The sequence below is a fragment of the Perognathus longimembris genome, chromosome 14 (assembly GCF_023159225.1).
Source record: "Perognathus longimembris pacificus isolate PPM17 chromosome 14, ASM2315922v1, whole genome shotgun sequence".
Taxonomy (NCBI): Eukaryota; Metazoa; Chordata; class Mammalia; order Rodentia; family Heteromyidae; genus Perognathus; species Perognathus longimembris.
The window spans coordinates 35,838,929-35,864,794 of NC_063174.1; the positions used below are offsets into that span (position 1 = coordinate 35,838,929).

A 25,866-nucleotide genomic window follows, 5' to 3' on the forward strand; every position below is an offset into this window, starting at 1 on the left:
GTGCAATGTCCAGCCTTTTCTGTGTATGTGGTGCTGAGGAATCAAACCCAAGGCTTCATGCATGCTAGGAAAACACTTTACCACTAAGCTACATTCCCAGCCCTACTGCTGGGAATTCTGAGGGACAGAGAGTAGATAATTTATTTACGGCCTAGAGCCAGGAAGTGGAAGACCTGGAGTTCAAATCGGTATGACCCTGGTAGGGCAACATTTCTCTTTTTAGATCCAATATAGCAATTTTCTCTGAGGTTCTTAGAGCTTTACATATTACCATTAGAAGTTAAAGCTTTGCTACAGCAGGAGCAGGTATATTCCTAATTAGGAAGAAAAATCAGATCTAGGTTCTCTACAGAGTTGAGAAAGGCATTCAATTAAAACAACCATAGGGGCTGGGAATATGGCCTAGGGGCAAGAGTGCTTGCCTCCTACACATGAAGCTCTCGGTTCGATTCCCCAGCACCACATATATGGAAAACGGCCAGAAGGGGCGCTGTGGCTCAGGTGGCAGAGTGCTAGCCTTGAGCCAGGAAGAAGCCAGGGACAGTGCTCAGGCCCTGAGTCCAAGGCCCAGGACTGGCCAAAAAACAACAACAACAACAAAAACAACCATAGGGCTGGTCTTCTACCTCCTAAAATCAGTGGTAATCTCTAGAAGTTTATTCTTTGGTCATGTCTCACTATCTGGGGACTTCATCAGTGCAAATGGCAATAGTCCTTAGTTGTGGGGTTTTTTTTTGTTGTTGTTCTGTTTTGCCTATAGTTATATACATTTCAGCCATGTTACTGTTAACTGTTTTCTGCTTTAGATTCTGAGAAAGTGATACATACACAAAGAGAATAGGCAATTTTAGGTTATGCCCTTCTATATGAAAGAACAATACAGCAAATACTATGACTTTTATCATTAAGCCAATCCTGTTTAAACAGACTAAATATTTCTATAGGAAAGGAAAATATAGCTCTTGGACTAATTAGTCCAATATTTGAACTTAATCCACTGCCTTTAGCACTAGAAACATACCATTCTTCAAAAGGGCCTGACAAGTCTTGGGCTGTAGTTAGCTCCTAACGGGCTTAAATTGCATTTCCCATCCATGTCAAATCCCTTCGTTACTGGAAAGCTAGGCAGCTTTCCAACCACAATCTCATCAACTATATTCCTGCAGTTGAGATAGGACAGGTGGCTGTTAAAGCAGAGACCAAGGACAAGGAAAGCCAAAAACAGAGAAACACCTAGTAATTTGAATGCCATGTCAATGTATGTTAGACTAACACTACAAATCTGTTTTATTCTGATTTATTGGATCATTAATTGGGGATGCTCCATTATTTTAATGTCTAAAAATCTTGACATGATGAATTTTAGTATATGTGTATATATGAGAAAGAGAGTGTGTATGAGAGAGAGAGAGAGAGAGAGAGAGAGAGAGAGATGCTGGAGATATAACTCAGGGCCCCATGCATGCTAAGCAAGTGCTCTACCACTAAGCTACATCCCTAGTCCTACTTCCCAATTTTATCCTTATTAAGCCCCTGGTGATTCATACCTATAATCCCAGCTATTCAGAAGGCTGAGACCTGTAGGATCGTGGTTGAGTAGAAAGGTCCAACTGTTTCCAAAATGCCAGACTGGAGGCATGGGCCAAATAGTTGAGTGCCAGCATGAATAAGAAAGCTGAGCAGGGCTGGGAATATGGCCTAGTGGCAAGAGTGCTTGCTTCCTACACATGAAGCTCTCAGTTCGATTCCCTAGCACCACATATATGGAAAACGGCCAGAAGGGGCGCTGTGGCTCAGGTGGCAGAGTGCTAGCCTTGAGCAGGAAGAAGCCAGGGACAGTGCTCAGGCCCTGAGTCCAAGGCCCAGGACTGGCCCAAAAAAAAAAAAAAAGAAGAAAGCTGAGCAAGAGTTCAAGCCCCAGCAGCAACATAATATGTTTAGAAGCTATGTATAGTTGGTATATGCCTATAGTCCCAGCTACTTTGAGAGGGTAAGATAGGAGGAATACCTCAGCTCAATGAACTTGAGACCAACTTGGGCAACATAGCAAGACCCTATTTAAAAAAATAAAACTGAGTCTTTGGACATTAGAAGTAAATCTCCCTGGTACCCCTTAAGAGCTATTAGGTACCATTTTTGAGTTGCTACATATAGATCAATCATTTAACTGGAATTTTTCATTGAATCAATATTTGAGGTCCTTTTCTTGGCCAGGACTAATAGTTCAAATAAACATGGATTTGGTGAGCAGCAATTAGCATCCATCTGTCACAATGCAAAGTCAGACAGTCATTAGCACCAAATCTTTAGTATTGTGTATTTCGCCTTGTCTAATCTACTCAAGGTTAATCTGTGGTAACTCAAAACCAAGGGACTTTCTCACCCTAACCCAGCCTCAATCCAGGCCCCGACTTTGCCCTGAGGACAGAGTATAAGAGCTATGCTGGCTGAAGTTGTTGTTTCTGGTGCTTTGCCAAACAGAGGACCTTGAAAATTACTTATTGTATTTGTCCTTTGCAGCCTGGCAATTGGTACCATTAGTGGCCACGCCCGACACTGCCCAGATCTGTGTGTCATTTGGGTTGACGCCCATGCTGACATAAACACACCTCTCACCACTGCTTCAGGAAATCTCCATGGGCAGCCACTCTCATTTCTCCTCAGAGAACTACAGGACAAGGTCAGTGGGCCAAAATAAGAAGGAAGGTGATGGCTTGCCAGGTTGTCTTGGGGTTTTGAAGGATATAACGTAGAAAGATTAGAGCAAAGGATGGATAGAATGTGACTTATCACCCCTTCATTTGTTCATTCATCACTATTATGGGCCAGGCCTTCAGAGATGTAAAGATGCCTAGTACAAGGTCCCTGCTCTCGGGGGCTATTTAAAAAAAGGTGGTAGTAAGCAGTGAGTGAAGACTGAAAACTTACTGGTTAGACTTCCAGGACACATCCTCAGGTATACTGTTCTTGAAGGTCATACCACAATGACATTCGGGTAATATTTCCTGAACCGTTTCAAAAGACATGGAAGTCCATTTTAGGCAGACTAGAATCTGTACGTCCTTCCTCTCAGTGAGAAACCAAGTTAAGTGAAGTCAGATTAAGACTTAGGAAAGATTATTCACTATGTCGAATTGGTCTGCTTGCAACTTGAGATGGCAACTGAGTTATAGCATTTAAAAAAACCAATCTTTAAATAGTTCTATAATATACTAAAGGGTAGAAAAGGACAATTGGTATATTTGTGCTATTTAATTTAATGAGAAACATGCTAAAAGAGTTATTCTTCCTGAGAAAACTATACAGATTTGCACTTGCCTTTCATAAACATTTCCACTTGTGTTTTCTCTCCTAGCTCAAGTATGTCTTGTATTTACTTAAACATTCACTATTATCTTTAAACATTTGCTGTTAAGAGGAGAAAGTGAATACATATCCTCGGGACTACACAGTATAGAATTCTTGACTAATCTTGTTCTTAACTCTCTTCACAGGTACCACAACTCCCAGGATTTTCTTGGATAAAACCCTGTATCTCTTCCCCAAATATTGTGTACATTGGCCTAAGAGATGTGGACCCTCCAGAACAGTAAGTTGGCACATTAGGTTTATGCACTGGGCCTATCCTAGCTACTCATGTTCCTCTTTAAAGTAAATTTTGACATAATCTGTTGTAGCCACCCTCCCCCCATATGTTAATTAAAACCATCTTTTTTTGTTTTTTGTTTTGTTTTTGGTTCCCTGGCCGGGAAGTGAACCTTAAAACTGCTTTTTAAACTAAGGATTCCTTTCTTTGTATCTCACTAGTTTTATTTTAAAGAACTATGATATCCAGTATTTTTCCATGAGAGACATTGATCGACTTGGTATTCAAAAGGTCATGGAACAGACATTTGATCTGCTGATTGGCAAGTAAGTAACTGAACTGCAATATATGTCTGTCTACCGCTGGGAGGTGGTGGTGGGGTGATAGGGCACAGCAAACTTCCAATGGGCAGCACATTTGTCTCTTGAGCATAGTCACTTTAAAAATAAAAGCCAAGCACATACATATAACATTTTTAAATAATTCAGAAAGACATAACATGAAATAGATGTTACATTCTTCCTCTGGGATTGAGAAGAGGTTTCATTTAAGTCAGTGTCATAATCCTGTCCCTCATGATTCTCTTTATTTCCATTTTCACAGTTACCATTTGCAATGAGAGGCACTGATCATTCCAGTGGTCTCATTGTTGTTTACTCTGCCTTTTATATTAAGCAAATCTTGATAGGATAGTAGAAAGATCAAATGCTAGCTTAGAGTATTTTCCCAATACTGAGTCTTTACTTCTAAGTGGTTAATGTCAGATATGCTACATTTAGCTACATCAATTACCCAAGTACCAAAAACAAAACAAATCAGCTATTTGACATAAATTATGTTACAGTCTCAGCCATTGGACACCTGCACTCAAATTGGAACTGGAAGATAAATTTGCAAACAAAATTAGAATCATGTCAGCTCCTGCTACACTCAGCTAATCAGATATTATTATATATTAATATAAATCATATATTAATACACATTATATTATGTAATACATTTTACTATACATTAATATATGATCGATTAATATGTACATATAATACAGCAGCTGTAACCCAAATCAAGCTTAGTATATAAAAGCCCTGCCTCACACGGAAATGAAGAATTTTCTCTACCTGATGTTTATTAGTGTAAGAGGCTCTAATGCCTACAGTAAGCCAGATATATGCACTGGAGTTACTCTGAGGAATACAGAAAGGCAATAATACAAAGTATAAGAAGCTAATAGGCTAATTTTAATACCTTTCAGGAATTAGAAATATGCTGTATTAATATAAGTACCTAGCTGGGTGCTGGTGGCTCACACCTGTGGTTCAAAGCTAGCCTGAGGAGAGAAGTCCGTAAGACTCTTATCTCCTTTACCCACCAGAAAACCAGAAGTGGTGCTGTAGCTCAAAGAGGCAGAATACTAGCCTTGAGCAAAAAGGCTCAGGGACATCGCCCAAGCTGAGTTCAGGCTCCACACCCACAAAAACAAATAGCAAAACAAGAACAACAACAGCATGTGTGTATACCAGGACCAACAACACAAAATCATGGGAGGTAGTATAATCATAAGAATGGATGGGGCTGGGATGTAGATCAGTGGCAAAGTGCTTGCCCAGCAAGTGCAACGTCCTGGGTTCGGTCCCCAGTACCAAAAAAGAAAAAAAAACCAAACAGTTAAAAAACTGTTAGGGGGCTGGGAATATGGCCTAGTGGCAAGAGTGCTTGCCTCATATACATGAAGCCCTGGGTTTGATTCCCCAGCACCACATATATAGAAAACGGCCAGAAGTGGCTCTGTGGCTCAAGTGGCAGAGTGCCAGCCTTGAGCAAAAAGAAGCCAGGGACAGTGCTCAGGCCCTGAGTCCAAGGCCCAGGAATGGCCCAGAAAAAAAAAAAGAATGGCATAACCAAAGGTACATTCTCTTATCCTCTTCCTTTCTAGAAGACAAAGGCCAATCCATCTAAGTTTTGATATCGATGCATTTGACCCTACACTGGCTCCAGCCACAGGAACCCCTGTTGTAGGGGGACTGACCTACAGAGAAGGCATGTATATCAGTGAAGAAATACATAATACAGGTATGTAGTACCATCAGATCTGCAGCCTATTAACTACATACATAAATATGCTAATCTCTTACCTACAAGAAATCTTCTACTCCTTATCACCACATCACTGTAGACTTTTGCTTAAACTTTGGCAGGTAAAGTCATATAGCCGGGGAAATGACATAGATGTTTAGAGACATGTTTGGATCTGGATTTAACAAAATATGCTAAGTAATACTGAATAAGAACCAAATGCCATCAATATCTGTAATCTCAGCTACTTAGGAGGTAGAGATTGAAAAGGCTGTGGTCTGAGACCTCCATCTCAACTAATAATCCAGGTTTGGTAGTATGTGCCTGTGGAGGCTGAAGACAGGAGACTCATGGTCCAGGTTGGCCCAGCGCAAAATGAGACCTTACCTGAAAAAGAAGGGCGAAGTAGGCAGGGTGGATTTAAGTAGTAGAGTACCTGCCAAGCAAATGCTAGGCCCTGAGCTCAAACCACAGTATGAAAAAACAGAATAGAGAGCCAAGCTGATGCAGTTCCTCATTTCTGAGCTATCTAACGGTGGTTTTAAGATGAAAAGGCAAGGCCAAGTAACGTTACTTTCACTCTAATGATAGAAGCTAGTTCCCTGGGAATTTGGGGTTAAAGCTAATCTCTTAGAGATACTGTAAGTTGGACAATACCTTGGTCCTTTAATCTAGCAAGTACTGTACTACTAGAGCTTTTCATAAGGAGGATACAGTTGGATGAATGGTAGACAGAAATGAGATGAATTCTAGATTCTTAAGAGTGGCCTAGTGGCCCTGCTGTATGTAGTCTATCACTGGACGATGAAGTAGGAAGATCATAAGTTTAAGGCCAGGATGGCTAATAGTTAGACTCTGTCTCAAGAAAGAAAGGGAAGAAAGTGGTTAACTTTCTGGCAGAACTCAAGACTTGTTTGTAAGCAGCTGCTAAAAGCTCCTGATTTTTAAGGCTACTTTGTGACCTTTCAATCCAAAGTTTAAACAAATACCACATGATAACTGCTTCAGTAACCATTTCATGAAACTGAGTATAGGTAGAAACATAGAAACTCAAGATTCAAAGGTCCAGGACTAAGAGAACCCTTTAGTATTTGGTCAGAAATAGGCACTCAAGCTTGGAGCCTGCTAGAATCTTAGACAAATACTGCCAGACAGTCGCTCTAAAACCTACTATCTTATACACTGCTAGTGGTCTTTGGGTTAGTGGACAGGGAACTTAGGAGTTCAGTTCTTTTTTCCCCCAGTGATACCAATATGAGGAGGAGTTGACAGCTTTAGCACTTAGAAGCAGCAATGTTTGCTCATTTCTTATGTTTTTCCTACCTCTGCTACAAGAGTTAATCTGCTGAACATCTCCAGGGCTATGCCACTAGCAATTTAGTTTATATTCTGAGACAGGGTCTCTTGCTAACTTTGCATGGGCTAGCCTGAGACCAGAATCCTCTTTCCTCTACTTCCTGGGCAGCTGGAATTACAGACATGTACTTCTGTGCCCAAGCTTCAGTATTCAAGATGATTGTCATGACACTGTCAACTAGATACATTAGAGCAGTTTCTTTACACTAATTTTGTAGGTTGGTCAGTAGTCTGAAAACATAGGTATATATATATGTGAACCCTATTAATTACTAATTTGGGAACTGCTAAAGGTACAGGTTTAACCAGTAGAAACTAAAGACTCAATTCATCAGAGACATAGGTCAATGTTCAAGACATGATGGAAATACTAAGGTAGCATCCCTAGTCACTGAAGTTTTACATAGTGTAGTCAACTATGCATTGCTAAGAATATAGAACACATAGAACAGATATAATGTATTGAGCATATTGTGGATGTAATCTAATGGCCATCTTAAACATCTCAGGTACTTGTGTTCTTGAATACTAGTTTTTCAGACGGTAACTAACTGGACATAAAACAACACAAGTTGGGTGCTAGTGATTCATACCTCTATAATCCTAGCTACTCAAGAGGCTAAGATCTAGAGGATTTCGATCTGAAGCCACGCAAGGCAAAAAGCCCATGACATTCCATCTACAAAATAACTATTAAAGAGCAAGGTTGTAAGTATAGTTTAAGTGGTAGAGTGCCAAATGAGCAAGAAAACTGAACATGAGACTCTGAGTTCCAACTCCAATACCACCGCAAATAAAAATAAAGATATATATACATATGTATATATACATGTATGTAACATAGTATATATAGATATATCTTTATTTTTTAATATATACACACACATATATATGGTTGAATTTTCTGATGACCAAGTGTCAAGATGCTTAGTCTACTGGAAGATGGGAGAAATGTGTTACATGAGCAATCTGCCCTCAGAACTTGGCATCAAAAGGCAAGAGAGTTTGGGCTGAGTATGTGGTGCATACCTATGAGCCCAACACTTGGGAGGCTAAGGTGGGAGGATCAAGTTCACAGTAGCCTAAGCTAACAAGATCCCTACCAAGACCCATCTCAAAACAAAGAGAATAAAAGTTTCCAGTACTGACAACTTCAGGGCTACTATTGTTTCAACGCATGTGGGGTGGTGATTTAAGAGATAGCAACAACAGGGCTGGAGATATAGTTCAGTGGAACAGTATGTGCTTAACACTTGAAAGCTCTTGATTTAATCCCTTGCTTGTGGGGGTTAAAGGGAACCAGAAATAACAGTATCAAAAAGCCTGACAGGTATTCATGTTATATTACGTGGGCAGGGAGAGATGTTTCATTATTTTAAAAGTTTATTCCAGTCCTACTCTAATACGCTAGTTTTTTAACTTAGACTCACTGCCACAAGATGATGAGGACAAGGGGCCTTCTGACAGTTTTATACTGCAAACTGACTAGGTTTACAAGTTGGGACAACTCTCTGAAAGTAGCAGCTCTGGGACAACTACTGAAAGTAGCAGCTAGGAAGCTTCTGACGTTTTGTCATACCTTGTTCTTCCAGGATTGCTGTCAGCACTGGATCTGGTTGAAGTCAATCCTTGGCTGGCTGCTTCAGCGGAAGAGGCAAAGGCTACAGCTAGCCTGGCAGTGGACGTAATTGCTTCAAGTTTTGGCCAGACAAGGGAAGGAGGGCATATTGTCTATGACCAACTTCCTACTCCCAGTTCACCAGATGAATCCGAAAATAAAGAATGTGTGAGAATTTAGGAAATACTGTGCACTGACACATTTCACAATGGGCATTCCAGAGGTGCGATTTTAGGGTACATGTTAAACAGCTGTCTGGGTCAATATTGCCTTAATGAGAATATCTGTGCATTCTTACAATTGTAAAATTTCCCCTCTCCACTTTGGTGACCAATAATAATACTGTAAATGTATTTGGTTTTTTTGGAATTCACAAGGCATTAATGTTATACTATATAAATTTGAAGAAGAAATAAACAGCATTTATTACCTTGGTATATCATAGTGGTCTTGTTGTTGTTCCTTCATATTTATGTGGTTTTGTCGCCCTCCCTCCTCCCAGTCTGGCTATACAGTACATCCTTGAAATGGTTAGCCCACAGCAGCAAGATGCTTATTTCCATATTCTTGACACCATTCACTCAGAGTCAAGGTTCTGGTCCACAAACACTCCCCACCAGGAAGTTCAATGCTTGCGAAAGAATTTGTAATAAACCAGGCCTCCCAGGATGGCTATCTCCAACAAGATGACAATGGAAAGCAGCAGCTTGTTGGTTGTCACTCTACAAAGTAAAACACAGTACGCAGTAGTCAGTAATCTGAAAAACCTCATTTCCTGCTTTGTCACTTAGCCCTAACTTAGGGCTAAAGAACTTACTGCTATCTGGACAATAAATGCTGAAGCATAAAACCTATTTCTCTTTGAAATCTGCACTTTGAAATTCATGATCATCTGGTGATAGAGATATACATACCAGTTAGGAAAAGAGTTTGAAGAAGGCCCTTCAGTGTCATGTCAAAATCAAGCTCATGGATGGGTTCTAGTTACAGGATGAGAAAATGCCTTATGGGTTCTGTTTTTTAATTTCTTGTAAACATCTTATTTTTCCCTTCCATTATCCTTTTGTTTGCACACACATAAAATACAAAGAATCCATTTTCTGATTCTCATTTTTCACTCTAGATTTCTCCCTATTCTACAATTGGGAAAAACGTACTCTAACTTGCCCCAATTTCATCCTCAATCTCAATGGTTTTGTGTTAGCATTTAACTTGAGGGTTTTGTTGTTGTTAAAGTCTACTTACTAACAAGACAAGGATTACCAGAAAAGGATTTGATTCCCATGAAGGGCATGCAGAGCCAAAAGCAAGCAGTAAGTAATAGCAGTGAAAAACTTTTAAGGTTTTACAGATATATTTCAAGGAATATGAAGGTCTATTCCTGTATGTATTCTATAAGTATACAAGTTATGTAAGATGAGATTGAAAGTCCTTTCAGCAGACAACTTTTTCACTGTTCTAAATCGCAGCAGTACATAAATATCTCAGGATAAATTCCTTCGTTGAAATTACCTATACAAAACCATATTCTATTTATATCCGCTATGCTGGGTGATCATACTGAGTATAGAGGGACTATGCAGAATCAGCACAAAGTAAATTATTAGGATCTTTGTAAATCACTATTTTAAACTTTTCAGTTGAAAGACACTGAGTTAGAAATTAAAATTTTCAATAAGTAATTTTGACTTTTTAAACTTACTTTCTGGACATTGAACGGAGAATCTTTCGACTCTTGCTCAAATTTTCATTTGTGTTTACCAACTGGGAAGAGAAAATAGCAATTCTCAATTCTTTCAAAACTATTGTATGGAATTTAAACATCCCTAAATTAACAGTGGGCAGTAGGGGGTGTGCTGAAAATGCCAACAATTCAAATCGATTTAAATAATGGCCTTTGAGCGCAAATAGAAGAACCTGGAAAGGACAAGACATTTTGGTGCTCATTGAGGAGGTTGGGAGTCACTATATCCCACACTGGTGTGGCAATGGTAGACTGGAAGTAGGCTAATCCATTACTTTGGCTACTCAAAATAGTACAGCTTCTCATGTACCAGACCAGTAACTATGAAGTAACTTAAGATTTGAATTTCATCAGTCAAATTCCAGGAGAGCTTCCTGAGTCGGTATTTGTTTCCTAAGTGAGTATATTACCACTTTTGGGATCTTGGTTACTTCTTTCTTTAACTCTTTGAGGCAGTACATCAAATTGTGAAAGGACCTCTCTCTTTTGATCACTGATTCCTAATCAAGGTAATTAGAGGGTCTTTCAATGCTGCTCCTTGCCATCTGTTCTTATTCCTCCATGGCCTGGCAAGTTAATCTCTCAGTTTATCCGTGGGGGTTTAAATTCAACTAATATATCTGTTCAAAACCCATACAAGCTGCGTTCTCTATAGCTTGCCCTGAAATATAGCTCTTGATTGTGAATTTTCACTAAAAAGAGAAGGAAATCACTTAATTGTAAAACTGGAGACTTGTAACTATTAAGATGTACAAGAAAGGGCTGGGAATATGGCCTAGTGGCAAGAGAGCTTACCTCGTATACATGAAGCCCTGGGTTTGATTCCCCAGCACCACATATATAGAAAGTGGCAAAAAAAAAAAAAAAAAAAAAAAAAAGATGTACAAGAAAATCTCAACCACAGTGAACTAATATTTTCCTGTCCAAATCTCAGCCGCAGTTATATTTCAGTTTGGGTTTGCCTTAGTCTATAGCATATTGCTACTTTTTTTTTTTTTCTGGCCAGTCCTGGGGCTTGAACTCAGGGCCTGAGCACTGTCCCTGGCTTCTTTCTGCTCAAGGCTAACACTCTACTACTTAAGCCACAGCACCACTTCTGGCTTTTTCTCTTTAGGTGGTGCTGAGGAATTGAACCCAGGGCTTCATGTATACAAGGCAAGCACTCTACCCCTAAGCTATATTCCCAGCCCCAGCATATTGCTATTTTTAAAAAGTCTTTATCTAGATTAACTCATAGAAATAAATAGGATATTTTTGAGCTTCTTAGAGTAGCATTAGATTGGGGGTCCCCTAATACAATCATCATTTGACCTAAGTATTTTCTTTCCACAACGATCCTACTTTGGTAACAATAAAAGGTTATAGTCTAGGTTTGAGCTATAATTTATAAATCTGTAAACTATGTGTGATACTATTTCTCGATAGGAAGAATCACTCTAAATGAAAGGCTCTTATAAGCAGCTGTTACTTGACATATTCTCTTGCCAGTTAATAAAGATGGTGTGGCTGCAATCTTATAAATGTCTTTAAAATAATAAGAGCAAATGCTATACTTTCAAACAATGCATAAACTGTAGGGACAAAATTACTTCTAAGAAGAGATAGAAAAACAGGACGTAAGATATCACAAGAAATGTACACACTGCCCTACTATGTAACTGTACCCTTTTTGCACAACACCTTGTCAAAAAATTTGTGTTCAATTAATAAACAAATAAAAAAATTACTTCTAAGAAAGATCATCTCTTAGCTAAGCAATTTTTTAAACAATTTAAAACACAAAAGGCTACTTACTCCCTGAATTCAAAACTGCAGTAGTATCTACCTGCCTTAGAATGGTATCCAAGTATAGTGTAAAACCTCTTTTCCCATTCTTGCCCCCTTCACCATCTTCCAAGACTTACTCTGTTCTTGGTACGTTCCAACTGCTCTCGTTGCTCCCCCAGCTCTTCTATGATTTCTGAGCCAATCTGATCAGTCTCTGTGGCAATCCGATGAGAACGCTCAATACTTTGGGTGGCCCTGTTCAAGCTCTCAGTGCCTTGTAGAAGCAACGTCCTTTGGGTCTGTAGCCGATTCTGCTGGAGTATGGGAGGGAAAAGTTACTTTTTCCACTGTAAATTCATTGTCAGCATGTTCTGTATGACCTTCCTTGTGCAAAAAGGATACAGTAAGCAATAATTTGCATTGTAGTTGTCCCTCTGTATCTGTGAGGAAATAGGTCTAGAAATCTCCCCCTCAGCATGCCTAAATCTACAGATGTTCATGTCCCTTTTATAGAATGAGCTATTTAAATATCTATGTTCATCCGCTCACATATATTAAATCACCTCTAGATTATTTTATACTTGTAAATATAATACAATGTAAATGCTATATAAATAGATGTTCAGTTAGTACAGATTTAAATTTAAAATATTTGTAATGGAAGCTTACTGAATACTCAGGTGCAGTGGATTCATGCCAATTGTACTTTTAAGACTTCTAGAACCATACAGAAGAGGTGACATTGACCAAGATGCATGGTACCTATAATTTGACCTATTGGACTGAAATCCCTCTGTACAAGTGTTTAAAGATTTTTTAAGGGCTGGAGATATGGCCTAGTGGCAAGAGTGCTTGCCTCGTATACATGAGGCCCTGGGTTCAATTCCCCAGCACCACATATACAGAAAACGGCCAGAAGTGGCGCTGTGGCTCAAGTGGCAGAGTGCTAGCCTTGAGCAAAACAGAAGCCAGGGACAGTGCTCAGGCCCTGAGTCCAAGGCCCAGGACTGGCAAAAAAAAAAAAAGATTTTTTAAATTACAAAAAATATGAGATCTGGGGCTGGGAATATGGCCTAGTGGCAAGAGTGCTTGCCTCGCATACATGAAGCCCTGGGTTCGATTCCCCAGCATAACATATATGGAAAACAGCCAGAAGTGGCACTGTGGCTCAAGTGGCAGAGTGCTAGCCTTGAGCAAAAAGAAGCCAGGGATAGTGCTCAGGCCCTGAGTCCAAGGCCCAGGACTGGCCAAAAAAAAAGAGACCTTATTTTTAAAAAGAACCAGATGCTAATGAAGTGTGAGGTCATAGTGAAGGTCACATGCTAAAGCAGAACCTGAAGTCCAATCTACATGGTCAAAAGTCCTCCAACTGTTATACTTAAATTAAGCAAAAATCGAAGAAGACTAAAAAACACGTGGAGCCTTTTTACTGTAGACCAATTCAAACTCATCATAAACATGTGCCTCTTGGACTAGGAATGGCCCACAAGGGGAGGTGTGAGAGCTACTTTATAATGCACACAGCTTGTAACTTTGGTAGTGCTACAAGCAAATCAACCAATCTCTATAGCCCTCGAAAAAAGAATTCTCTGAAGGTTCCCACATGACTGGTCTTGAAGAATCAGGGACCACAAAAAAACTATTCTTTTTCTGCACATAAACTATTTAAGAAGTCAGAGACATTACTATATTCTGCACAACAACAATAAAACCTAAGGTGACTATATTATTTTTTTATTTGTGGGTCGTGGGGCTTGAACTTGGCCTGGGTATTGTCCCTGAGCTTTTTTGCTCAAGGCTAGCACTCTATTTAGAGCCACAGTGCCACTTCACTTCCAGTTTTCTGGTGGTTAAATGGAGACAAGAGTGGACTTTCCTACCCAGAATTGGCTTTGAACTATGATCCTCAGATCTCATCCTCCTGAGCAGCTAGGATTATAGGTGTGAACCAGAAGCGCCTGGCAGTGGCTATATTCTTTTTTTTATTGCCAGTCCTGGGGCTTGGACTCAGGGCCTGAGCACTGTCTCTGAATTCTTTTTGCTCAAGGTTAGCACTCTGCCACTTGAGCCACAGCGCCACTTCTGGCCATTTTCTGTATATGTGGTGCTGGGGAATTGAACCCAGGCCCTCATGTACAGGAGGCAAGCACTCTTGCCACTAGGCCATATCCCCAGACCGGCTATATTCTTAATGAGCCAAAAAGAACCCCACCACCACTTTATGCCAAATACACACACACACACACACACACACACACACACACACACACACACCCCAAAACCACAAAAAACAAACAAAAAAAACTTAGAAGCGGGCTGGGGATATAGCCTAGTGGCAAGAGTACCTGCCTCGGATACACGAGGCCCTAGGTTTGATTCCCCAGCACCACATATACAGAAAACAGCCAGAAGCGGCACTGTGGCTCAAGTGGCAGAGTGCTAGCCTTGAGCGGGAAGAAGCCAGGGACAGTGCTCAGGCCCTGAGTCCAAGGCCCAGGACTGGCCAAAAAAAAAAAAAAAAAAAAAAAAACTTAGAAGCTACCACATTGGTGATTTGATTTCAGGGAAGGTACTACCTGGCTTTCCAAGTGCCCTTATTTTCTCAATCCCCACCAACATTTTACTCTACCTATTATCCTAAGCACAGACAGCATGAGAAGAAAAGTAGCTTTTGTCAGGCCAGAATTAACAATTTTATAAAACAGAGGTACAGCATCATGTTCATTCCAAGTACACATTATAGGGGCCTAGTTATGGAGCTAATCCTAGAACAGGTGGCAACAAGGGATTATCAAAAAGCAGTTTCTCAGCTGGGCACTGGTAGTTCATGCTTATATCCTACCTACTTACAATGCAAAGCAGGAGAGGACTGTGGATTGAGGTTAATCCAAGCGGGAAGTAAGACCCTATATCAACAATAAGCAGCAAAAATTAGGGCTGGAGGCCTGGCCCAGCAATAAACCTAGCAAACTCAAAGACTGTGTTCAAACCTCAGTACCAAAAAAAAGAAAAAGAAAAAAAAATTCCTAGTAGAGCATCAAATATTTTCATTTAACAAACTGCATGCAGATGAGAAGATACCATTGAATAAGGTTCAAATACATTAGCCATTTCGCTAACGTTTTTATAACTTCAGATCAAATGATTTTAGAAAAAATGTTTGGAATTTTCATCTTTACTATTTTTCTTTTTTTTTTTTTTTTTTTGCCAGTCCTGGGCCTTGGACTCAGGGCCTGGGCACTGTCCCTGGCTTCTTTTCGCTCAAGGCTAGCACTCTGCCATTTGAGCCACAGCGCCACTTCTGGCCATTTTCTATATATGTGGTGCTGGGGAATCGAACCCAGGGCTTCATGTATAGGAGGCAAGCGCTATTGCCACTAGGCCATATTCCCAGCCCCATCTGTTGGGGTCCAGCCTTTGGACTTGAAGGGGGATGGGCATTGGGAGCGCTCCAGAGACGCCGCCCTTCCCCCAGCCCTGGGGAATGCGGAAACAGGCCACAATTCTCTGGGTCCGGAACCAGAAGAACCGGCTTTGCGAACAGCCCCCAAACTTTCTCGACAGCCCATGCGCCCCCAGTCTCCCCCTGGCCTGGTGTGTTCCGAGTGATGTTAGCTCATGAGGGGGTCATATGGCAAGCTCGTAGCCTATCAGCATCCTGGCCAATCCGCCCTCTCTCATCCATTCCTATCATTAGCCCTTGCCCCCGCCTTAATAAATCAGATTGCTCCCAAAGCTTCTCCGAGGTCCGCTTACGCCTGGCTTTCTTTACGGGTAAGGAGGTGGGCAAGGCAATCTTGTTCGGTCACGCACACTTGAGGTCTATGCTGAGCCCCCCACTCCACCCTGGCTTTACCTGCGGGTCGGGTGACTAGGGGAGAGGGTGAGAAAGGGAGCTGTGAGAAGCGTAGCAGAGCCTTGATATCCGCGCCAGGGGAGGCGACCCGAGCCCGACATCTGCCATTTGAGCCACAGCACCACTTCTGGCCATTTTCTATATATGTGGTGCTGGGGAATCGAACCCAGGGCTTCATGTATAGGAGGCAAGCACTCTTGCCACTAGGCCATATTCCCAGCCCCATCATCTTTACTTTTTGTAATAAATGACCAATGCTGCTTTTACAATGTCTATTTTTACCAAGTTTTACCTCTTTTAGTCTCTTCAGAAGAGATTTCTTGGATCCATTTGAGTTACACCATATACAAATGATTGTGATTATTTTGACATCACAATGTCACCCTATTATTCTGAATGGTTTAAAGACTATAACCAAGATGCACCATGAAATAGCATTTGCTTGAAATCCTATTACCACCCTTCCTAAATGTTAGTTTTCAGAAGTAGATCCCTTTCCATTTCTTCTGTGCTACTTACGAGACCATTTCTACTTCATACTACATTTGCAGAATATAATACAAATGCAGTACACTAAGTTTAATCTTAGTTGTTTTTTGTTTTTGTCAGTCCTGGGCTTGAACTCAGGGCCTAAGCACTATCCCTGAGCCTCTCTGTGCTCAAGATTAGTGCTCTACCACTTGAGTCACAGTGCCACTTCTGGCTTTTTCTGTTTATGTGGTATTTGTAAGGTCCCCCCCTGGGAGGGCTCCATGCAGATGCCCCCCCCCCACTTGCTTGAGTCTGTGCCTAGTACCTGCGTTACCTAGAACTGGCATACTTGGAGGCAGTTACCTCCTTCTCTGAGATCACATCCAATCCACCTGGCCATACCTCCTGCCTTTCCCTATATAATCCAGCTCAACATGAGTTCCCACTCTTTCCTTTTCTCTCTTACTCTCTCTTGCTCTCTTTCTTTTTCTCTCTTATTCTATCTTTCCTTTTCTCTCTTCTTCTTTCCCCTGTCTCCACATGTCTCCATCTTGTTGGGCTAGCAGTTTGCTCTCCTCCCAATAAATTCTTCTCTGCCTGAACCATGTGGCAGGTTTCCTTTCCAGAGAACCTTGTAGTACTGAAGAATCAAACCCAGGATTTCAGGAATGCTAGGCAAGCATTCTACTGCTAAGCCACATTCCCAGTCGTTAGTTAAGTTTTATTTCCTTAACTATCTAAATGAGACTGAAGTGCCAGACTTTGAAGTCAGACCCCACTTTACCACGCGAACCCCACTTTACCACGTGAACCTGAGATAAGCAGGCCCTGTGAGCAAACCCAGGACAAGCTTATTAGGGCCCAGCCGGTCTAGAACTCTAACCGCTGGGAATGCTTAACTCTGACTGCCCCCAGAATGCCTCGAGCCCTGAGCCAATCAGATTTGTACCTGTGTCCTAATCTTGCTTGCTTGAACACCTGATTGTTGTAACTTTGTTTTATGCCTTTATAAGCCCTGCGTAATCGCAGCTCGAGGCTTCCTCCTAACCTCCACTGTGTCGGTGGGTAGGATGAGGCCCGAGTTGCAGCTCGCTTGAATAAAGCCTTGCCTTGCTTTTGCATTTCGGAACGTCTGAGTCTCGGTGGCCTTCTTGGTGGTTGTTTCACGACTTGGCACAACAAGACAACTTCAGGATAGATTTCAATTAGTACATTTTATAAATCAGTATTTTGAATGTAAAGCAATTTGGCTTATTCTCCATTACAACAGAATAGGATGTAAGGAAGACCATTACTGAGACACACCCTGCATTTCTCCTGTATTGAAACTACAGTAAAGCAAAGTTTGGATTAATTTTCTTTTTCTTTTTCTTTTTTTCTTTTTTTTTTTTTTTGCCAGTCCTGGGCCTTGGACTCAGGGCCTGAGCACTGTCCCTGGCTTCTTTTTGCTCAAGGCTAGCACTCTGCCACAAGTCACAGCGCCACTTCTGGCCATTTTCTGTATATGTGGTGCTGGGGAATCGAACCCAGGGCTTCATGTATATGAGGCAAGTGCTCTTGCCACTAGGCTATATCCCCAGCCCCTGGATTAATTTTCTAACAATATTCTTTTGTTTATTTATTTTTGGTGCCACTCCTAGGGTATGAACTAAGAGCCTGGGCACTGTCACTGAGAGAATTGCTCAAGGATAGTGCTTGAGCTACAATTCCACTTCTAACTTTTTTGGAAGTTAATCAGAAATAAAGAGTCTCCTGGGTTTTCTTGCCTAAGCTGGCTTCAAGTGGAGATCCTTAGATCTCAGCCTTCTGAGTAGCTAGTATTACAGGCGTGAGCCAGTGTGCCTGGCATAATACTCTTAATAAACTAAAAAAATCTAGTTAACCGGCTCTTAAGAGGCTGAGGTAGGAGGATCACTTCAGGTCAAGAGCTGCCTTGGGCAGGGAACAAAATAAGACCCAGTTTCAAAAAAAGAATAAAAAACCTATGTGGGGGCTCCTCTTTGCAGCCCCTCTCCAGATGGGGAGTTTCTGCTTACTTTCTTCCATGGCTTTCTTTTCCTTTGAAATAAACTTACTCTGTTTACCTTAAAACAAAAAAGCCCTAACTGGGGTTGGAGGCATGGCTCAGGTCATAGAGTGCCAGCCAAAAAACAAAAGCAAGCTTTAGATAGAGTTCTAGTCCCAGTCTTGGACAAAATAAATAGCCAAACTGAAGCCAGGTGCTAGTGGGTCATACCTGTAATCCTAGCTACTCAGAAGACTGAAATTTGAGGATTGCTGTTGAAAGCTAGCCCAGGCAGAGCATCCTCTAGACTTTATCTCCAATTAACCAACAAAAAAGCTGAACTAAGGAGGAATAGCTCAAGTGAGCATCAGCTACAAGCAAGAAAGCTGAGAGCTCCAAGTTCTAAATTCAAGCCCAAGTACCAGCAAACAAACCAAACACAAAAATCAAAGTCTAACTGAATTTCTATTTTTTTTTTCCACTTGAGCTACAGCACCACTTCTGGCTTTTTCTATATACGTGGTACTGAGAAATTGAACCCAGGGCTTCATGTATACAAGACAAGCACTCTACCACTAGGCCATTTTCCCAGCCCCTAACTGAATTTCTTTTAGCATACATGAAAAAGTGTTCCTAAAACTTACATGAACAAAAGCTCAAGAAAAGAAATTAGATCAATAAGTCTAGATAGGAACAGATAACAATAATAAGTATTAATACACAAGCCACTTTGTCTTATTGCCTCTCCACCTACCTACCTACTTACCTATCTATACAATGAAATCTAACACAGCATATACTTTAGAAAGACCAGAATTAAAAAACAACCAGGCACCAAGAGAGAGAATGGGAACTAGATGCAAAGTAGAGGACAAAGGTAAGGAAAAACCCACAAAAATTCAGTATGCATTGACAATGTAAACAATACTTCATAGTATGTTTAAAACACTTACCATGTGTTCATTTTCTAAGGCATATGTGCCATACTTCATGTCTCCTCGGCCCCCAGTTGTGGCTGTCAAAGGTGTGGTCCTCACCTCCCTATGGAGTTTGGCAAGGTCCTTCCGGTAGTTTCGTAGCTTAGACATCATGGAGTTACGGAAGGACAGGGGTGCATACCGTAGTTCCTCCTCCATCTCTGCCAGCTAGGGAGACAGAAAATAATGAGTAGGTGGCTTGGTTCTCCCCTCCCTTACCTGTAGGTCTGTCTAGTTAGAACTCAAAACCAGACTACCCTAAATAGCATTTTTATTTGCCTAAGATGGACAGAGTAAAATCGTTGATTTTGCTAAGGTCAGAGAAAATACATAAACATCATGCAAATCCGTAGTCATAAGACTTTAAAAATGCTAAAAGATGTTAACTAAAAGAAAGACTGGTTATAAAACTGGTATCAAGGATATACCCAGCTGTATACTGGTATTAGGAAGTGTCCTGTATATTATGGGGAAATGGTTTCCACAATTTAGTGGTCTGGACTGTTCTTCTGGTCATGAAGGATGAGAAAAGGATAAAGATAAGCTTAAGCTGTCAAAATTTCTGTGGGATAACTGGGAAGTTGATCTTCAACCAGACAAAAGTTCTTTGGGACAAAAAAATTTCTCTTCAGCTTGTTATTATTATAACAAAAGTTAGGGGCAGCTATTTTGCAGAAGATTACTAAGGACTTGGATTTTTAGCAATAACTTTAATGGGGTTGCTGACGCTAGAGTTTGAGAAGGAACTAGGACTCTTTCTTCCAAAAGAGCACAATTTTCCTCCACAAAGAAAAGCCACAGATTATGCTGCATGCTTTGGCTTATGCCTATAATTCTAGCTATTCAGGAGACCAAATCAGGAGTACTATATCACAGTTCAAGGCAAAACCTGGACAGAAAGTTCAAGAGACTCCTTATCAACAGAAAAAAAATCAGCTACAATAAGAAGCATAAATAGGAAGAATCACCAATCTAGGCTGGCCCAGTCAAAAAGGGAAATCCTATCTTAAAAATAGCCAAAGCAAAAAGAGCTACAGGTATAGCTCATACCTAGCAAGTGCCAAACTCTGAATTTTAACCCCAATATTAAAAAAAAAAAAAAAGGACAGGGTGCTGGTGGCTCATGCCTGTAATCTTAACTACTCAGGAGGCTAAGGTCTGAGGATCATGGGTCAAAGCCAGCCTAGGCAGGAAAGTGCATGAGACTCATCTCTAATTAACTATCAGAAAACTGGAAGTGGAGCTGTGGCTCAAAGTTGTAGAGCTCTAGTTTTAAGCAAAAAGAGCTCAAGGACAGTGTTGAGGTGTTGAGTTCAAGCCCCACCACCAACAAAATAAATAAATAAATAGCAACCAAATTTTAGAAATCAGAAATCAGCAACTGATTTCCAACAAGGCTTTGAGTAACAACTATGGCAACTCATCTAATTCATACATATCTTATCCAAGGAACCAATTCCAGCTACTATGTTGCTCCTCAAAACAAAAAGGAATATGGCAATGGCCAGCTTATAAGAGATTTTAAAAGTACACTCCAGTAAAGTTATGAAAATGCCCTTTTTAGGGGCTGAGGATATGGCCTAGTGGCAAGAGTGCTTGCCTTGTATACATGAGGCCCTGGGTTCGATTCCCCAGCACCACATATACAGAAAATGGCCAGAAGTGGCGCTGTGGCTCAAGTGGCAGAGTGCTAGCCTTGAGCAAAAATAAGCCAGGGACAGTGCTCAGGCCCTGAGTCCAAGCCCCAAGACTGGCAAAAAAAAAAAAAAAGAAAAGAAAATGCCCTTTTTACTCATATGAGGGTTATACTATAAGATTCATTTCAAGAGTCTTCAAATTTCACTTATTTCTATTTGTCATCCCCTCTCAACAACAATCTCATTTAATAATAAATAGTCAAAATCAAGATAAATAGACAGGAATAGGTAATTTGTAATCAAGTCATGACATTACTTCTGGAAAGAACCAATACCAATACCAAGAAGAAACAAGGACTTTCTTGCTTTCTGTTCTCACCGTTTCATTTGCTTCCTGTTGCTTTTCATCAAAATCTCTGATTAACTTCTTCTTCTCTTCTAGAAAAGAGTACATTTCAAACACTTATTCTTACTTCCACAAATTTGTAAAAGCTAGTCCTTATGCTTAGCATGACTCTCCCATTTTTTTCCCGGTGGGGGTAGTCATACGTAATCACTCCTAGGAGGCATTTAGAAATGTGTAAGTACTCACAATGACTGAGAAAAAAATTGGTATTTAGTAACAAGGAAGAAAGAATATTCATGCTTGAGATAGTCCTGCAGAACAATTATTAGATCAAAAGCCAACAGTTTTCCTATGAAACCTTTCAAGTTTAACTTTTCTCAATCTTTTCTCCTTCCCCACACTGAAGTTGACCCAAGTACACATATCAATAAGAACATTTACCAATACTGGTTCTCTGTCTCCACATTCACACCCACAGTGAATCACTTCTTTATTTACTTTTTTTTTCTTTTTAGGTATTTTGAGATAGAGTATCACTAGGTGACAGGAAACATACCATAATATTCAACCAAGTGGGTAACCTTTTATTGCGATTTGTATACCAGCCCAAGAATGACTAATCTCAACTATGTACTACTAGAATTATCTCTAAAAATAACAAGTCTACCAGATCTTAAAAATGAGGTTCATTTGTTTTTGGCGCCCCACTGTGGTACTTCTATGACCTACATCCTCTACTTGTAGACTAATAGTTGCTCTTACAACATACAGAAATTTAAAAGCAACAGACCTCTCTAAATCCATTTCCTCATTTATAAATTGAATCACAATACTACTAACTTCAGCATCTGAAGTTCTGGAGAAACCTCTTCAGATGGTGCAAAACAAAGACTAGAAATGCTACAATGCTTAATATATTAAATGTGTTACTAATTATCATGTGTGGTAATAGACTGTCACAGCCACAAAACTTCCTAAAATAGCTATATTTCAAATGTTGAACTGCATATCGACTTTACTGCAGAGAAATAAAGCTGTTTTTGTATTAGTAGGTCTATACATCAAATTAAAAAGTAATGATGCCAGGCACCGGTAGCTCACGTCTGTAATCCTAGCTACTCAGGAGGCTGAGATTGGAGGATCAAGGTTCACAGCCAGCCCAGGAAGGAAAGTCCATCTCCAACTATCAGAAAAAGGGAACAGCGCCTTGGCTGAAAGTGATATATCAATAGCCTTGAGCAAAAGCACTCAGGGACGGTAGCCAGTCCCTGAGTTCAAGCCTTACAACTGAGGGGGAAGGAGGAGGGAGTAATGCAACATCAAAACATGGAATTATTCTCAGTTTCAATACTGAGTGCTAGCCTTGAGCAAAAAGAAGCCAGGGACAGTGCTCAGGCCCTGAGTTCAAGCCCCAGGACTGGCAAAAAAAAAAAAAAAAGAATTAGCATTCTAACTAGTACCCAGACAGTGATGAAGCTGCTGCTTCAGAGACCACCCAACACTTAAACCACTGTTTTAATGGAAGGAAGATATACAATACATATAAATATCATAATATAAATATCATAATGTATCATAATGTAAAGTGCTGAGTATGTTAGAAAATATGTGCTCTGGAAAAAAAAAGTACCCAAAAAAGTGATTGTAAAAAGAAATATTATTGTTCATTTAAATGAAATACCAAATTTCCCATGTCATAATAACAATGACTAGTAGCTCTTACAGTAGGTCCCAGTATCCTTAGGGCTTGGCGTACATTATCTCATTTACTCCACACAAAATCCCTGTGAAGTTATGAGCCATGATTTATTTTCACTTCCCATTTGGCTAAAATGACTTACAGCTATCAAGAGACAGACTTAATCCAGGCAGTCCAGCTTGAGAGTTTTTGCTTTTAAGCCTTACTATTCTGCCTCTCAATTCACATTAACATGTTCTCCATAAATGCTATTTTTGTTGTGGGCCCTGTTCCTGAGCTTTTGTGCTCAAGTCTATCACTCTACCCTATGAGCCACTTCTGGTTTTTTTGGCAGTTAATTAGAGATAAAAGTCTCACAGACTTTCCTGCCCAGGCTCCTCAGATCTCAGCCTCATGAGTAGTGGAGTATAATTGCTATTTTTTTTTTTTTTTTTGGCCAGTCCTGGGGCTTGGACTCAGGGCCTGAGCACTGTCCCTGGCTTCTTTTTGCTCAAGGCTAGCACTCTGCCACTTGAGCCACAGCGCCACTTCTGGCCATTTTCTGTATATGTGGTGCTGGGGAATCGAACCCAGGGCCTCATGTATATGAGGCAGGCACTCTTGCCACTAGGCCATATCCCCAGCCCTATAATTGCTATTTTTAATGGCAAAATTAATTCTTTGTCAGGCTAGAATGAAATGCATTATGATCTCTATTCTACAGGCACCCTTGATGTTCTCACCCGCAATCAAAATGCTCCTCTTACATCTACTTAAGTTCATTCATCCAACTGATCAACTGAAATACAGAAACCCTTGAAGTTCTCTCTCACTTCTCACATTCGATTAGTCTTAATTTCTGCTTCAGAACCACCTCCTGAATTTAGGACTCATTCTCAAGATTCTCACAATTATCAAGGGAGGCTCCCAAAGCCGCTCCCTGTAGCTTCCCTTTTCCTTTTCACCAGAGCTCTGCTTCTAAAATACAACTCCCTAAAAGTCAGCTGTTTAAAATCCTTTACTGTGACTCTCCCTATCAAGTCCAAAAGTCTTAATGTGTCATTTATTCTACAGCCTGGCTGTTTAACTTTCCTCAACTCCTGCTAGTTTTCCACAGATCCTACACTCCACAGTTGGGGATTATTCAATTTTGCATATCCCTTCGTGGTCTCCTTCCACTTCCCCTGTTTGGCAGACTCCCATTTAACCTTTTACAATCCCCAAAAGTTATGATTCTTTTGTCCTACGGGGCTTCTATCCACCTGGTGAAAACTATGAATCTCCTCTCTTGAAGTCGCTGCTTTTAAACGTGGGGAATAATGTAGTTTATGGGTAGCGCGCTTGCCTGGCACGTGTGAGGCCCTGAGTTCGATCCCCAGCATGGGGAAACACGAGCCAATCCTCATCCTATTGAAATTTGTCACTACGGATTTATGAACCTCCTTCAGCGGCGGCGGGGCGGCGGGGACCAGGGATATGGGGGAGGAGAACCTAGGAAGATGGCCTGCTGACTGACGTCTATCCCGGAGCGCGTGCCCGGCCCACCCTAGTGGCCGCCAGGGGACCCCGTGCCCTGGGGCGTAAGGGGGGGGGGGCACGGCTCGCCCCCGTCGCGTCCTCACCGGTCCCGGCCGTCCCCAGCAGCCGCTCGGGCACCGCTCGTAGGTCTTCATGGAGACCACGGAAGATCTCGTGCAGCTTCTCGAAGTGCTCGGAAGAGGCAGCGGAGGTGGCCATGGTGCAGGCCGCTCAGGCGCGGCGGCCGCGAGACGCCGGGCGCGAGGCCCACTCCTAGCCCAGCGGTCAGCCGCCCAGTCCCGAAGCCATTACCGCCCGCGCCGCGACACCACCGCCCGGGCCCAGGCGCTTCCGGGGCCGCGGCGGGGTCCTCGGAACGCCGGGAGCGGAGGCCTGAGAGGAGGACGGGGGAGGGGAGGCGTCCCGGCGGCTCCTAGGGCAGCGACGCCACAGGGGGCGAGCAGCTGTCAGCGGCCTGGGAAATACCGGACCCGGGATGAAGAAGGGGCACTGTCGAGAGGGCCGGCAGGGACCCGCCGGACGGGCAGCTCGGCCGCCAGCTCCGACGCCAGCCAGGGGGTGCGCCGCCGCGGTGCACGCTGGGAGTTGTAGTACGGCGGGGCGTCCCGGTCGGGCGGGTGGGCTCGGCTGCGCAGGGGCACGGTAGGTACCGCGGGGCCTTGGAAGCCTTCGCTGCCAACGCACGTTGCCTTGCCATCGCGTCTGCTGTGGTCCGTATCCTGCCTGGGCGTTCGCTTTCACCCCCGGGAAGGTGGGCGGTCAAGTAAGTCACTTTTAAAAATTGCTAGGTGCTAGTGGCTGAGATCCGTGGACCGAGGTTCGAAGCCAGCCCAGGCAGGAAATTAACTACTAGGAAACCGGAAGTGATTCTGTGGCTCAAAGTGGTAGAGCAGTTCAAGCCCCAGGACTGACAAAAAAAAACCCCAACAAAGTAATTTTCTGCCCTCCATGGGTACAAATTCCTGTAAATATCGACCGCATGGTCTGCATAGGAGGCCGTTCTCAAACATTTACACAGTCCACACAACGGTGCGTGGGGCTGACTGAGGGCATTGCTCTGTATGAGCCAGACTTGGGGTTCCATCCAGCCCAGCAAGGAATGGAGGGGAGATGTTATACAGCGGGAAAACACGCATTTGTGATTTTATTTATTTTTAGGCCTTATTTTTGCTAGATTAAGTTCATTGCCATTGATACAAGTAAAGACTTTGCT

The 25,866-nt window shown here is 41.8% G+C and overlaps 2 protein-coding genes across 2 annotated transcripts in view; one reads left to right on the plus strand and one right to left on the minus strand.

The window, feature by feature from the left end:
* Arg2 (arginase 2) overlaps nucleotides 1-9,070 on the plus strand; it is a 29,072-nt gene extending 20,002 nt beyond the window's left edge. Inside the window, exons 4-8 of the mRNA XM_048361735.1 lie at nucleotides 2,521-2,680; nucleotides 3,495-3,589; nucleotides 3,808-3,912; nucleotides 5,520-5,656; nucleotides 8,608-9,070. Coding sequence (XP_048217692.1) covers nucleotides 2,521-2,680; nucleotides 3,495-3,589; nucleotides 3,808-3,912; nucleotides 5,520-5,656; nucleotides 8,608-8,813 — 703 coding nt within the window. The 3' untranslated portion in view covers nucleotides 8,814-9,070. The remainder of the gene's footprint in view (nucleotides 1-2,520; nucleotides 2,681-3,494; nucleotides 3,590-3,807; nucleotides 3,913-5,519; nucleotides 5,657-8,607) is intronic.
* Nucleotides 9,030-25,179, minus strand: Vti1b (vesicle transport through interaction with t-SNAREs 1B). The gene is made up of 6 exons (XM_048361737.1): nucleotides 24,737-25,179; nucleotides 21,470-21,528; nucleotides 19,430-19,621; nucleotides 12,282-12,455; nucleotides 10,336-10,397; nucleotides 9,030-9,355 (listed from the first exon to the last, which is right to left on the minus strand). The coding sequence occupies exons 1-6, from the start codon at nucleotides 24,849-24,851 to the stop codon at nucleotides 9,259-9,261; spliced, it is 699 nt and encodes a 232-aa protein (XP_048217694.1). The 5' UTR covers nucleotides 24,852-25,179; the 3' UTR covers nucleotides 9,030-9,258.
* Nucleotides 25,180-25,866: the final 687 nt, after the last annotated feature.

Bases quoted from the DNA above. Each gene is read 5' to 3' on its own strand.
- Vti1b (XM_048361737.1), bottom strand. From the start codon at position 24,851: ATGGCCACCTCCGCTGCCTCTTCCGAGCACTTCGAGAAGCTGCACGAG. The intron at 12,456-19,429 runs GTAAGTGTTTTA...ATACTCCAGCAG, and splicing joins CCTTAGAAAATGAACACATG to AATCGGCTACAGACCCAAAG. The intron at 9,356-10,335 runs GTAAGTTTAAAA...TTTACTTTGTAG, and splicing joins CTCCGTTCAATGTCCAGAAA to AGTGACAACCAACAAGCTGC.